This window comes from Elephantulus edwardii, unplaced genomic scaffold (assembly GCF_000299155.1).
Source record: "Elephantulus edwardii isolate Elephantulus edwardi_28Jun2011 unplaced genomic scaffold, EleEdw1.0 scaffold00097, whole genome shotgun sequence".
NCBI classification, from domain to species: Eukaryota; Metazoa; Chordata; class Mammalia; order Macroscelidea; family Macroscelididae; genus Elephantulus; species Elephantulus edwardii.
Genome location: NW_006399847.1, coordinates 10,618,470 through 10,634,372, shown reverse-complemented (window position 1 = coordinate 10,634,372; position 15,903 = coordinate 10,618,470). Strand labels below are relative to the sequence as shown.

General features: G+C 39.3%; 1 protein-coding gene across 2 annotated transcripts in view; it reads right to left on the bottom strand.

Annotated features, from left to right (window-relative positions):
- Nucleotides 1–15,903, bottom strand: part of PTPRM (protein tyrosine phosphatase, receptor type, M) — a 921,068-nt gene that overhangs the window by 720,562 nt on the left and 184,603 nt on the right. For both annotated transcript variants that reach the window (XM_006891412.1, XM_006891411.1), the window contains exon 3: nt 10,090–10,168. In XM_006891412.1, the coding sequence (XP_006891474.1) occupies nt 10,090–10,168 (79 nt within the window). The remainder of the gene's footprint in view (nt 1–10,089; nt 10,169–15,903) is intronic.

The window sequence follows — 15,903 nt, the reverse complement described above, 5'->3', positions numbered from 1 at the left end:
TACCCTCTTGCAAAAGTAAAAGAAAAATTCTTTCATTGTTTTACAAACCCTCCCCCAGGTCCACTCCACAATGCAGCCTTCGCTCTGGACTCCTGGCATGACAAAAATACCTAATCACATATCCCTTTCAAATAGTTTTTCCCCTCATCTGTTTGAATGAAGAATACATTATTGAACCCATCTTACTCAGTCTCACCCCAACCTCAAGGTGAATTCTGTTTTATAACAGTAGCACCATGCAGTATTTGTCCTTTTGTGACTGAGATATTTTACTCAGCATAATGTCCTCCAGGGTCACCCAGTTTGAATAATATTGCATGGGTTCCTTGTTGACTAGTTAATTTTAAGTTTGATGTAGAAGTTCAAGGAATCATAATAACCAAACAATTTTGGAAAAAGGAGAAAAACAAAAGTACCAAAGCTGCAGGCTTCACATTTCCTAATTTAAAACTTAACCAAGTTCCAGTAATAAAGACAGTATGTGTTGATTACTGAATCAAAATTATACAGATCAGTGGGCTAGAACTCAGAATCTCCAAGTAAATATTTATGTTTATGTTACAGATGATCACATTCAATGAGTAAAGACATACAAAATGAGAGGAAATGTTTCAAAATTCCATATGTGGTAAGTGTCTTATATCCAGATATATAGACAAACACTCTTAGAACTTAAGTATAAAAAGACAAACTAAATTATTAAAAAAGTGCAAAAAGATTTGAATATACAAATGACCAATATAGAACAATATATGGCCATACACATGCCCCGAAAAATAATAGACAAATACAGCTCATTTTGTAAAACTTTAGTCCCTCAAAAAGCTAAATAAAATTACTACATGAACCAGAAATTAAGAAAGACTTGAAATGTCTACACCAAATTTTGTGTACAGATGTTCATAGCAGCATGACTTATCATAACCCCAAGTTAGGAATAAACTAAATGTCCTTCTGTGCATGAATGGGTAAATTAAATGTGATACATCCTTATCATTGACTGTTTCTCAACAATAAAAGGCATGAGGTACTAATTACATAAAACAATAGAAAAATAATCATTAAAATGATGTGCTGAGGGAAAGGAAACTCATTGCTGCCAAGCTGGAACTAACTCATAACTGATCCCCCAACGAGTTCTCAGAGGCTGTATATCATCAATCAATAGTTATGTATTTTTCTCCCTTGGAAAAGTTGTTGGATTCAAACTACCCACCTTTGGGTTGGACGTGTAATTTCCTACTCATTAGGGCACCAGAGCTCCCTAAGTAAAAGTAAGATAAAAAAGACACACATTATATGACTATATTTAAATGGATGTTGACAAAAAGGAAATAAGAGAGAAAAAGTAAATTCGTTTTCTAAGACTAGGATTAGAAGGTATAGAGACTGACTGCTCTTAGGTATAGCATTTCCCTTTATGGTGATAAAAATGTTTTAAAATTAATTGTGGTGATGTCTGCATACCTCCATATGTACTCTCACGACTTCCTTATGAACAAAGTTCCAGATAATTATTAAAAATGGACATTATTAAAAAATGAAATATGATCATTTTATCACAAAATAGAAGATGACTACATTATTACATAACTGCCAAACCACTGAAAATCATGGCTTAGCCAAGCTGACATAAAACCAACAGTTGACCATCAAAGCAATGCTTATTCTTGTCTTACACACAGGCATTCATCACTGGTAGGTGTACATGTGCAAAATAGTCAGATAGTTAAATTTTTATTACTGTTGTAAATGGAAAACACTGGATAATGAGATAGTCAATAAGTGAAAAGTAGGTATATGTGTGTTTTTGTTTTTGGGTTTTTTTTTTAGACTTAAGTGTTTTAATGGAAGATCTATCAATAATCTACAATATGCAGATGATACAACCCTGCTTGCTGAAACTGAGGAGGACCTGAAGTGCTTGCTGCAGAAGGTCAAGGACTGCAGCCTCCAATATGGGATTGACCTCAATGTCAAGAAGACAAAGATTCTCACCACTGGGTCAATTGGCAGCATCAGGATGGATGGTGAAGAGATTGAGATTGTTCACAGCTTGTTTGCTTTGCTCCACAGTCAACACTCTTGGCACCAGCAGACAGTAAATTAGAAGACCTATTGCCATGGGAAAGTCTGCTGTTAGGGACCTCTCCAAAGTACTGAAGAGCAATGGTGTCTCTTTGGAGACTAAGGTGCGTCTGATACAGGCCATGGTCTTTGCTATCACTTGTTATGCATCAGAGAGTTGGAAAATGACTAAGGAGGATAGAAGGAGAATTGATGTCTTTGAGCTTTGGTGTTGGAGAAGAGTATTGAGGGTACCATGGACTGTTAAGAAAACAGATTCATCCTGGAAAGGGTCAAACTGGGCTGCTCCTTGGAGGCAAGGATTCTGAGGCTCCGTCTAACATATTTTGGACATGTTGCAAGGAGAGACAGGTCCTTGGAGAGGGAAAGCATGCTTGGTAGGGTGGAGGGACAGCGCAGAAGGGGAAGGCCCCCTCTGAGGTGGATTGATTCAGTGATTGGGGTAATCAGGATGGGTGTGTCAGAGACAGTGCGATTGGCACAAGACAGAGCAGAGTTTAGGGCTATTGTACATAGGGTCGCTATGAGTCGCAAGTGACTCGCAGCACGTAACAACAACAAACAAAAAGGGTTTTAATTACTTGATAGGTGAAAGATATTTAAATCAATCCACTTAAAATGCTATATATGGCTTACTGCATACTCAAATATAGAAAAGATAATAACAATAATGCACATATATAAAGTTGTTATTGTTGCTGTGTACCGCTAATTCAGAATTGACCCACTCTAAGTTTTCAAAGGCAGTAAATCTCACAGGAGGAGACTGGTTATCTTTCTCTCAGGGAGATGTTGTGGATTCAAACCTCATCCCTTTGGTTTGGGAACACAATTTCTTACCACTAAGCCACCAGTATCATATAGAAAGAGTTCATGCCTATTGAAAACAGGAAGCAAAATTATGAAGCTTATAAAATGTTTCTTCAGTCTCCCCTACAAAGATTATTAAACCAAAATAAAAATATATTTTAATATGCACACCAAATACATGAATTATCAACGTTTATTAAAAGTGGTCCTAAGCTAGTGAGCTGCTGATTCTGCACAGCCTTCTGCACATTTCAAGCTGATCCTGCACCTTATTGTCACTACATTAAAATCAAGTTTATTAGCAACTGTATACAAGTAACCGAAGAGCTACGTTTAAAAAAATGTTGTTATAGCAACTCATAAACCCATATGAAATCAAAGGCTTTACAGTCAATAAATGAGGTATAGCCATTTTGTATCCATTTGCAAAGTACACTTATGGGTGTAAATATTATCTGTTATGATGTGAAGTTAATGAGAATCTAACTTTAATTGATTGTTTGTAAATTTTGACAGGAATTTGAACAGGAAAGCCCTTAAAATATATTGCCTGTGAAGCTTCTGGTTTCAAGACTATCCTATTGTTTTTTTTAAAACCTTTATTTGCACGTTTTCCACATAAAATTGAAAATCAGGGAAAAATAACTACAGAAAGCCTATAATCAAAACAATTTACAGTTCACAGTTCAAAACCCTGTTTACCATACGTCACCTTGGTACAGAGTCCGTTTTATAATACTGTCTCTTAACAGCAGTTTAAAATCTAATTAGATCTTAGCACCTACATTCTCCAAAGATGAGAAAATGTGTGTGTGTGTGTGTGTGTGTGTGTGTGTACACACACCAGTTTTCTGTGGCCCCAGAAAGTGGGGCTCTGATGCAATTAAAAAAAAATTGCAGGAAGATCATTTTACAGTGCAGAGAAAATATAACATCTTTATTTCTTTAGTGAACACAAAGGCTTAAAATCTGAAAGAGCTATAATGTGCACTAACGTCCAAAATTATAAATAAGAACCCAAGACACCGGCTAGGGAAGCTGGAGGTGCATCTCTTGGCTCTGCCCCAGAGCAGAGGTGCAACTTCAGTCACCACATGTCCTTGCAGTGAGATCTGCTGTCATAAACAAGATAGCCAGCTTGTGTCAGGACAATGATCTGGACAGAGTGTTGACCATTTGGTCCTAACCCATCGTAATCTTATTCATATCAGAGTAGAATTAGACTCCAGAGAGCTTCCCAAATGATGTGTGTGGACTTGAACTGCCAAAATTTTGGTCAGTAACCAAGAGCCTAACTGTACCTGTTAAGAATTCCCAGTCCATATGTGTACTATTGCTCTTATTTTTCACTTTCTGGTAAAACATTTCTGGTAGAGGAGTCTATAAAGAGTTATATTGCTAACTCAAAGCTTGTATTTCTCATGGTTTGAATCTACCAGCAGCTCCATAAGTCAAATATGGACAATATCCTCTCATGAGATTTACTGCCTTGGAATTCCAAGTAAGTGTCGCTATGAGGTGGGTGAAAGGGAGGGCGAGACACAGAAAGAGACAGAGACAGAGAGACAAACACAGATAGAGACACACAGAGAGAGAATATGAATATAAGTATGTGTAAGCCTGGTGACAAGAAGCTGCACTCCAATCTTGAAGGCAATTTGAGGTCAAAAGGTTTGAGGCCACGAGCTGCTCTTCAGGAGAATAATAGGCAATCTCCTTTCCTGCAATTAATTACCTCTGAAAATCCACTGAAGTGTCAGCTATAGGTTGGTTCCAACTCTATTGTAAACAGCAAGTGAGTGTACATACTTTGACAGATACATACATACATACATACATACATACATACATACATACATACATACACACACATACATAAATACATAGGTAGACAGACGGAGATGCATTAGAAAATCCTTTGGCATAATGACAAGCCCAAGCCTACTACTTCAAGTATCTGGCCAGGTTCTAACTCAGATAATTACATTCTGGTTTCTAAATCTGTTCTGCTATTTCAATTAGATATAGCATTGTTCTCTCTCCTGTCTTTTCTGGGGCATAGGGAGGGGGTGCAGGGTGAAAGGAAGGGTTCATTTTAAATCACCGATCTTGCTGACACGGAAGAAAAGGTAGATGTGACAGGCTGCAAAAGTCTGTCTCAGTAATGAGGAGGACAAATGCTGTCCTCCAACGGGCATGCGGCGGCAGCTCCAGAGTGTCAAACAGAGACGTCAGAGGGAGCAAAACTTCCTTGGACAGAGTCAGACAACTACATTCTAATACCCTCATCAGAAAAATAATCACACAGGCTTTTCTGTAACTATCACAGTGATCTAATGATCTATCCAAATCCATGCAATAAAACCCCAAGATCCTCATGCAAGCATTAAATTCTCAGTTTCATTATACTGACAATGATCCTCTCATTATTCTGAGAAAGAACCAGAGATACCAGGTCTAACTAACACACTAGTTAGCTTCTCTTTCTTGCCTTAACACTAAAAGTGAAGCAGCTACTACTACTGCTGCTAATAATAATTCTGACAATAATATTATTGGGCAAAGGTACAGGGGGTAAAAGCTTCCATATGTTGTCAGTGGGAAAATAAACTGACTTAGAATGTCAAGGACTGTTACATAAAAATATGTGTCATTTTTGGCTAGGCCATGATTCTAAGTGATTCAACATCTAAGTAAACAGAACATATGGTAGTTATGTAATGATGTTATCTTTCTTCTTGATGCCATCAGTTGGATGATCAATATGGGATCAACATTCTTAGTCAGATTACAGCACTGGTCCAGGTAAGGGAAACATCCTGAAAGTATCCATGTACCCCCTTTTATTTTACAAAGACAAAAGAGTTAGTAGAAAGTGAGGCACTCACACCACCAAGAAAGAGCTAGAAAAGGATCAGAGCATGTCCTCTGGACCCACGGTCCTGTTCTGGGCTTCTAGACCAGGAGAAGACTGGTATAAGACACACAAAGATCTCCAATGTACACCACACTCACAAATGTTATAAGAAGACAAGAAATGAGCCTGCCCCCAGATAAGAGAAACAGAGAAGGACTTCCCCGAAAGCTGGTGTCCTGAATGTAGACATCTAGCTTCCTTTACTTCTGTTGCTGCTGTTGTGGATGTCAAGTCGGAACCAATCCACAGCTGTTCCTGCAGCAGGTTCTCAGGGGAAGTAAATCACATGAGAGGAGACTGACCATCTTTCTCCCACAGAGCAGCTAGTGGATTCAAACTGCTTACCTTTAGATTAACAGCATAGTCTCTTACCACTATGCTAACAGAGATCCCTCCTACATTATAAAAGGGTCAGTCTGTTTCTCAAAGCCAGTACCTTCTGGTATTTCTATGACAGCAGCACTGGGTAAATAAGGCAGATAGCATTTAACAAAATTACAAAGGTGTCGACTCTACATTTCAGTATGTCAGCTTCTACACACATACCCCACAGAGACCCACAAGCATTGCATGAAGCAACACAGAGACAATCACTGCAGCAATGATTTCAATTATGAAAAACGTGGGAAAACCTAAATTTTCTTAGAAGAATGGAAAAATAAAATACCATATAGTCACATGACAGAATACTACGGCAAAAGAGTAATGCTACAGCAGAGGGGAGGAAGACAGGACAAGACCAAGCCAGCAGTGTAGTAGGTAGAACCCAAAAGAGGCAAACATTGCATTTTTCTTCCTTAACTCGAAGTTGTAAGTGCTGTGTGTGGAAGAGCTGATATGAAAATGTGTAGATTTTCATTGTAGCAGTTTGTCTCATCTCATAGAAAAGACGTGAGTCATGGATGCTGTTTATGGGGAATCGACAGTGAAGTGAGACGAGTTCTGACACTGGCACCATTGACCCTAAACGGTACCACTGTCCCTAGACCCATGCTGTTTTTACAGAAACACTATGTGAATAGTTGTACTCTGTCCCATAGTGTCATTATGAACAAGAATCTATTTAACAGTCATGAGTTAAAATTATTCAAAACAAAAAGAAAATTATTATATAAAAGATGAGGAGGTCCTCAAAGACAGAAACAGCATTATCCACATTCCTGTTATTCATTTGAAAAGATAACCAGGTGTCATACACACTGTGTGTGCACGCATGCTATGCTGGTTTATTCAATGTGGTTTTCCTAGCCTTTGGTTTTGAATTTCACCATATGGCTGGAGGGGAATATATAAATTTGAGGAGACCCAACATGAGATCAGATAGCTTGATAACAATGTAAATAGAAACCATAGCACCTTTAGGCTGAGAATATGGTCAATTTTTAGCCAGGTTTAAATTGAGAGAGGAAATGGGAAATTATTTTGTCATGGGTAGAAGCAGAGGGATGGGGATGGGTGAAGAGGAAACAGGCTCATACAACTGGTGTGTGAAGGGAGGGGGATAAAGGAAATGGGAAATATCCAGTGGAGACTTGATAAGATGGAGTAAGGGTGGGAATAATTCAAAGTTGATTAGTTTTATAAAACACAACGTATGAGAATGATTGTATGAGGTATAATGTCAATGAAGAAAGTGTGAAACTCACACACCTCACCATGTATATGAATGAAACACTATGTATATGAATACTCATGTTGTTGTTGTTATGTGCCGTTGAGTTGCCTGCAACTCATAGCAACCCTATGTACAACAGCCCTAAACCCTGCTCTATCCTGTGCCAATCCCACTGTCCCCAACACGCCTACCCTGATTATCCCAATCACTGAAACAATCTACCTCATAGAGGGTCTTCCTCTTCTGCACTGTCCCTCCACCCTCCCAAGCATGACGTCCTTCTCCAAGGATTGATCCCTCCTTGAAACATGTCCAAAGTATGTCAGAGGAAGTTTCAGAATCCTTGCCTCTAAGAAGCATTCTGGTTTAACCCTCTCAAGGGTGAACCTGTTTGTTTTCTTAGCATTCCATGGTATATTAAATACTCTTCTCCAATACCAACAGTTCAAAGGCATCAATTCTCCTCTGTCCTTCCTAGTCATTGGCCAGCTCTCTGATACATAGCAAGTGACTGGAAAGACCATGGCCTGTATTGGGCTCACCTTCGTCTCCAGAGTGACACCAGGGATCTTCAGTACTTTGGAGAGGTCTCTAACCACAGACTATCCCAATGCAATACTCTTAATTTCCTGGCTATTGGTGCCAAGAGTGTTGACTGTGGAGCCAAGCAAACTAAAGCTATTAACAATCTCAATCTTTTCACCATCTATCCTGATGCTGCCAATTGGCCTAGTGGTGAGATTTTATGTTTTCTTGATATTTCGCTTCAATCCATATTGAAGGCTGCAGTCCTTGACCTTATGCAGCAAGCGTTTCAGGTCCTCCTCAGTTTCAGCAGCAGAGTTGTGTCATCTGCATAACACAGATTGTTGATGAATCTTCCACTAATCCTGATGCCACACTTCTCCTCATAGAACCCAGCCTCCTGGATAATCTGTTCTGCATATAGTTTGAAAAGGTATGGACATAGAACACATCTATGGTGTACACCATTCCCAATTTTGAACCATGCAGTGTTTCCTTGTTCTGTTCTGACGACTGTCTTCTGGTCCAAGTATAAGTTTCACGTTAACATCATCAAGTGTTCTGGGATTCTCTTTCTTCTCAGAGTCAGTCATACTTTGTTGTGATCCACACAGATTTTTAAAAACCCATTATGGTATGTTACATAAGTCAGTATAAAGACTGTATACATGCACGAATAGATAGATAGATATTATAGACTTATACAGAATTGCATGATTCTATATATAAAATTTTACTAGAGGTAACAAGCATTAATCATAGATTTAACAAACATTTATAGATTGGTGACTACTTAGGGCTGGTAGAGATCTTGGATGGGACAGGGAGTGATTGTTAACAGGTGGAGATTTCCCTTAGAGATCATGAAAATATTCTAAATTTGATTGTAGTGATAGATGTACAATTCTGTGAGCATAATAAAAATTAATTGTATTTTAAATTATTGAGTTGAATTTGTATGTGAATTATATTTCAACAAAATGGTTTTGAAAACAAAACAAAACAAAAAAGTAGAGGCAGAGAATGTAGCTCTCCCCGATGGGAACAGATTCCTGCACAAGATGGAACAAGACCAAGACACAGTAGCAGCTCACATGGCAGAGAATTAAGAGACTGGTGTGAGAAAGAGTGTGGACTAGAACTGCTACCCCACAAAACCTAATGTTATTTGCCTAGGCTTACTCTGGTGGTGTGGTGGTAAGAAGCTGTGCTGCCAACCCAAAGGCATGTAGTTCAAATCTACCAGCTGCTCCACAGGAGAAAGATATGATTTACTGCCTCTGAAAAAATCCCCTTGACAGTCAGCTATGAGTCAGTTTCAACGCAACAGAATACAACAACTGGCTCAGTAGGGTAAGGTATAATTGACAGAACAAAAAGATGTCTTTCCAACGCCAATCCACAACCCTGAGGTAGAGTTAGAGGTGTGAGGCTCAGGGTCAGAAGGAGTCCTGCATCTGAGCACCCTGAGAAGAAGCTGGTCCAACTAAAGAACTATACCCTGAGTGGTTTTGACCTGTTGCTTCTCTGATAAACCCCATAATCATGCATACTGTGTATGAGTTATGTGTGATTTATTGCTATGTAACATCAAGTCAGAACAAACTCATAGACGACTCTCCAGTACATTTTCAGAGGCTGAAAACTGCAAGGAAGGAGACTGTTCCTATTTCTCCCACAGAGTAAACAGTGGAATTGAAATGAATATATGCCTTTGGCTTGGTAGCAACCAGAGCCCCTTTGCAACAAATTAGAAAACCCAATACTAGAATCAGGAGAGCGGAGGTTGGTGTTAGAATTGTGAGAAACAGGTGCAGGTATAGGGTGGCGGGGCATGTCTGACTTTCCAACAATCAGTTTTGTCATGTCAGTGTTGTGCAGAGCATTCTCTCCACTGTGTGGAGCTAGTGAGGGCCGGGTGTTGTTTCAACCCTGACACTAGGCATTCTGTTATTACAGACAGTTCACACGACATATATTTTTAGTCCTGCCAAACCAACACCTGAATCACATAACTTCCTTCACAGAATGATTCTCTCTAGGTTACAAAATCTCCTCTTACTCTCTAGTCTGCACTGTCCCCAAAGATGTATCAAGACAATGAAATGCTTTTAGAGAAATTCAATCAACTTACTACATGGATGTCCTAGCACCTTCACTTCATCAATAGCTAGGTAGCCATGATGTCCAGATGTGACTACTTCAAAAATCACCTGAAAAATTAAGAGACATATATGTTAGCCATTTACTTTGATCATACTTTAAAAAATAACATCCATCTACAAAAAACACAATTTCACTCGTGTATTCATTCATTCATTCATTCATTCATTATTTTCAACAAACTAAGGGACGATGTATACCAGTCAATGCTACAACTTCCAGGACTACAAAGACTAGTAAAGTACAATTCCAGTCTTCACAGTGGTGGGCATTTTGGACATAACCCTGCCTCAAGGACATGTCTTGTCAAGGGGAAATCCTATGGTTAGGAGCATAGCCTGGAAAGGAGGTGGTTTGGAGTCATTTACTAAGTATGGAATGACAGGTAACAAAACAAGTCTTCTGGGACAAAATTTAGAAAAAATAAAAGAGAAACATAAATTAAAGAGATATATCAAAGACAAGTAATACTAGAATATTGGTTCATGTGTATTGTAAAATCAGAGGGTGGGCTACTTATAGGTAATAAAACTGAAAATGAAACTATACCTTCAGGGAACAATCCACACACAGAGAAAGCTGTCTACCTGGAATGAGCGAGATGGAGGCGAGGACACATCTGGAGCTCCACACCAAGAGACCCAGAAAAAGGAAATGCTGCCCTTCCCAGAAATACAGGGAAGCTTGTGAGGTACACTAAATATGAGGGTCAAGCTCAAGGAAGATATTGTAAAATAAACAAGCAAAGAAACGTATTTTATTTTAAACCTATAATCTACATACATACATTATGGGATTATTTTTTATTCTTAGGAGGAAACAATTAACATTTATATTGATTTAGATAATATATGTTCTTTCTTTGAAGGTAACACTCTATCCAGACTGTACAGAGGCCCTATGCTTTACATATAATGTACGAGAAGGACCTGCCCTGAGGAAGTACCGGTTTAAAAGCTACTTAAATAAGGAAAAGGAGTTAACAGTGTGTAGAGAGTACAGCTCATTCCAGGCACAGGAAAAGGCCCTGAGACAGCTTTAATAATGACCATGCAAAGGAGAAGCAGGAAATAGAGATATAAAGGTCAGCGACAGCCATACAAAACGGTTCAGAAGAAACCTATACAGAGACCAGCAAGCTGCTGGCTAAACAGAGCAAGGTTTAAAATAAAAAAAGGTATGCATCAGAGCCTGTACCTTTTCTCCATACCTATTCAACCTGTACACAGAGGAAATCATTCAGGAAGCTGGACTTTAAGAAGGATGAGGCATCAGAATCAGAGGAAGACTCATCAACAACCTGCATTATGCAGATGACACAACATTGTTTGCTGAAAATGAGTTGGACTTGAAATGCTTGCTGCAGAAAATAAAAGACTATAACCTTCAATATGGATAACATCTCAATATCAAGAAAGTTAAAAAAAAATTAAAAAAAAGAAAGCAATGGTCCTTACCGCAAGGCTAAATGAGCAACATCATGATAGATGGACAAAAGACTGAACTTAATCAATGATTTCTATCTTATTTGGATCCAAAATCAACAGCCTTGGTTTTAACAGTCAGGAAATCAGGAGATATAGTACACTGAGCGAGCAAGTCCTTTATCATGGATCTCTCCAAATTACTGAGGAGCAATTATATCAGGTTTATGACAAGGTGATTCAGGCCATGGTCTTTTTAATCACTTGCTATGCATCTGAGAATGACAGAAAAGAAATTATGCCCTTAAGCTGTGGTGCAGAAGATTGGGAAATATCCTAGGGACTGCCAGAAAAAAAAAACAAACCTACAAAAATCCAAAAACCAAACAGGTATGTCTTGGAGAAGGTGCAGCCACAATGTTACTTGGAGGCAAGAACGGCAAATCTTTGTCTCACATACTTCAGAGGCTATTCCTTGGACAGGGACATTATGCTTAGAAAGGTGCATTTTATTTCTCTTAGAGAAAGAGAGAACTCTAAACTAGATGGACTGACACAGTGTCTGCAGCAATGGGCTATATCTGAGATTGTGAGGATGGCACAGGATCAAGCAGGGCTTAGATCTGTTATTCACTGGGCTGCTGTGAGTCGTACTTGACTTCAGATGACTAACAAGAAGGGCCTGGTTACAGAAGACTCTGCTTAAATGGCAGAGACTCCAGAACCATGAATTAAATGAAGAATGGCGTAACACTGTTCTGCACTTGTAGAAATAAGAAATCTTTAGAAAATGCTTGATCATGGGGAAAAGTAGGACAAGAGAAGGAGGCCAGTGTTCCCTGAGGTATGTAACAATGAAGGACTTTTTGAGACTCTGGGGTCTGCAGAGAAATTAAAACTAAAAGAACAAGAGCTAACAAGAAATATATCCATTTTCTTAGCCTGATTAATTTGCCATATTTGTTACTTCTCAGGCTATTAATAAAAATTTCTAAAAGCCCTTTAACTTCCATCTGGTGGTGCTGTGTGTACGGAGCTGTGCAGCCAACCCAAAGGTAGCACCTTCCTACCAATTTGAATACATCAGCGGCCCCTTATGGGAAAGAAGGGTCATCAGAGAAATCAGGGCAATCTCACCCAGTGTGATTTACAGCATCTCAAAACCTGCTGGAGAGTCTACAAGCAAATTCTGACTAGATAGAAATCAATGAGTAAGGGAGTTATATCCAACAGGAAACAGTATTCATGAGGGAAAACTATGACTCATTCAATATAAAGAACATATGCTTTAAAATACAACAAACAATTAGACTCTTGAGTGAGCATAAATCCCAGACAAAGGTAAACACTGGCTCACAGTAAAGACTTTTATATGAATGTTTAACTCAATGTTGTCACATTGATCTCAGCACACAGAGACTCTGTAACAGGTTTTTCAACACTGAATCGTTAGAGAGCTTTAGTGTCCATCTTTCCTTCATGGAGCTGCTGGCGGTTTTGAACCACTGTACTTTGACTTAGCATAGCAATCTGACATGTCATTTATGCTGTTGTTGCCATCGAGTCGCCTGCAACTCATAGCGAACAACAGCTCTGAACCCTGCCCAGTCCTGAGCCAGGTTCACTGACTCCAACACACCACCCTTCCCTTAGTTACTGTATCAATCCATCTCATCCAGGGGCCTTCCTCTCCTGTGCTGTCCCTCCACTCTTCCAAGCATGATGTCCTTTTCCAAGGATTGGTCCTTCCTGAACACATGCCCAAAGTATATGAGAGGGACCTTCAAAATCCTAGCCTCCGAGGAAAAATTTGGTTTCACCTTCTCCAAGACAGATCTATTTGTTTTCTTGGTGGTTCAAGACTCTTCTTTTAATACTTCTTGGATCATGGCAGACTTAAGTATTGTGATTAGAGGCTTGAATTTGTTCTTTAGTTCCTTATGCTTAAGAAATGCCGAGCAATTTTGGTCCTTTTGACTTTCAGACTTCAGTTCTTTACACATCTCATAAAACTTTGCTTTATCTTCTCCTGCTATCCTTTGAAATCTTCTATTCTGCTCCTTATTTCATTCATAGGAGGGTCAAACTGTAAATACCACAAATGTGATCTAACAAGCAAAGTATTAAACAATATATGGTACACCTAGATCAGGGAATATCAGAGTGATGAAAAGGATTGCTACTGATGTATGCAACAGAATGGATGACACTCCAGAGATGCATGCCCAGGGAAGATTTCATGATAAAAGCTACATTTGGCATCATTTGTGAATTGAAATGTTGTATGTATACAGAGACTTATGAAATTATGAACATTTTTAAATAGAGGACAGAGCACTAGTTGTCAGGGGAGAAGAAGGGAAACACAAGCAGAAAGATACAGGAAAGCTTAGAACACAAAAAAACAAGAGTCCAGGTGGTGATAGAGCTGGTGGGTATCATGCATTCCTCACATGAGTAAAACAAATTGGAGAAATCAGAAAAAGACTAGTAAATTATGAAAATGTTGTTATCTTGGCTGTAATACGACAGGACAGTTTTGGAAAATATTTCTATAGAAAAAACAGCAAAATGTCCCTGGAATCTCACCTTACTATTACATAAGACTATAAAATGCTATTAAAAATTTCCATTAGAAAAAGTATATGTTTCTTTTATTAAGCACACATGTTCAAATACTGTGTACAAAACTGCTTCTTTAACTTATTAGAGTATGTAAAATTTTCCCAAATTTTCATATTTTAACATTCAAGCATAAAGCAACTGTCGAAAATTATGTAATGAATCTATTAAAGTTATAATTTAAAAATCTGATCTCAAATGTCATGACACTTTGGACACTTTCTGGAAAAATTTAAGTTCTGGGATTAAACTTGAGTGCCCTTTTTTTACGCGGTGTGACAGATGTAAAGATGGAGGGGAAAATGGCAGAGTTCCAAATGGCTCAGTAAGGGCAGTCACTGAAACTGAGTAACCAGAAATTCCCCTGAGCTCGACATGCACAGTCACAACACACAACCTAAGGACACAGGGAGAAAAGAGGTTTAACAGAGCTCAGCAACATCGCCATGCACAGTGCCACACCACAAAACACAAAGTACACAGGGGCAGAGGAGCCTCAACAAAGCTCATCAACATGCACAATGTCACAATACACAACACAAAATACAGAGGGACAGAGCGCAACGATATGCCCAGTGCCACACCACACAACACAAAGAACACAAAGGGCAGAGAAGGCTCATTGAGCTCATCAGCAACATACAATGTCACCTCACGCAAGACAAAGTACCCAGGAACAGAGGCGGCTCAATTACAATCAATTATAATTACAAGGATTTTAAAAATCCCAACTAAACAACAAGCCACCAAAACACAAACCACCCTATTTTCTGATCATCAGTTCCATATAATTATTCCTATATTATCTTTTTTTTATTGTTGTAAAAAATATGCACAGTTTAGTGGTACTGATTACATGGAGATGCACATTTTCACAATTTTTGTGAGTTGTTCTTCTGAACCACCAGAGCTCCAACAACATAAACATTGGTGTTTGTTGTTATGTGCCGTCAAGTCGCTTACGACTCACAGCAACCCTATATACAACAGCCCTAAACCCTGCTCTATCCTGTGCCAATCTCACTGCCTCTGACACAACCATCCCAATTACCCCAGTCACTGAATCAATCCACCTCACAGAGGGTCTTCCCTTCCTGCGCTGTCCCTCCACTCTACCCAGCATGATGTCCCTCTCTAAAGACCTGTCTCTCCTTACAACATGCCCAAAGTATGTCAGACGAAGCCCCAGAATCTTTGCCTCCAAGGAGTAGCCTGGTTTATCCCTCTTTAGGATGAATCTGTTTGTTTTCTTGGCAGTCCATGGTACATTCAATACTCTTCTCCAGCACTGCAGCTCAAAGGCATCAATTCTCCTGTCCTCCCTAGTCATTGTCCAACTCTCTGATGCATAACAAGTGATTGCAAAGACCATGGCCTGTATCAGGCGGACCTTAGTCTCCAGAGAGACACCGTTGCTCTTGAGTACTTTAGAGAGGTCCCTAATGGCAGATTTTCCCATCACAATACGTTTTTTTATTTCCTGGCTGCTGGTGCCAAGTGGGTTGACTGTGGAGCCAAGCAAACTGAAGCTGTGAACAATCTCAATCTCTTCGCCATCCATCCTGATGCTACCGATTGGTCCAGTGGTGAGAATTTTTGTCTTCTTGACATTGAGCCTCAGTCCATACTGAAGGCCCTCTGCAGTAAGTGCACGAGGTCCTCCTCAGTTTCAGTGAGCAGGGTTGTGTTGTGTAGATGACACAGATTGTTGATAGATCGCCCACCAATCCTAACGCCAC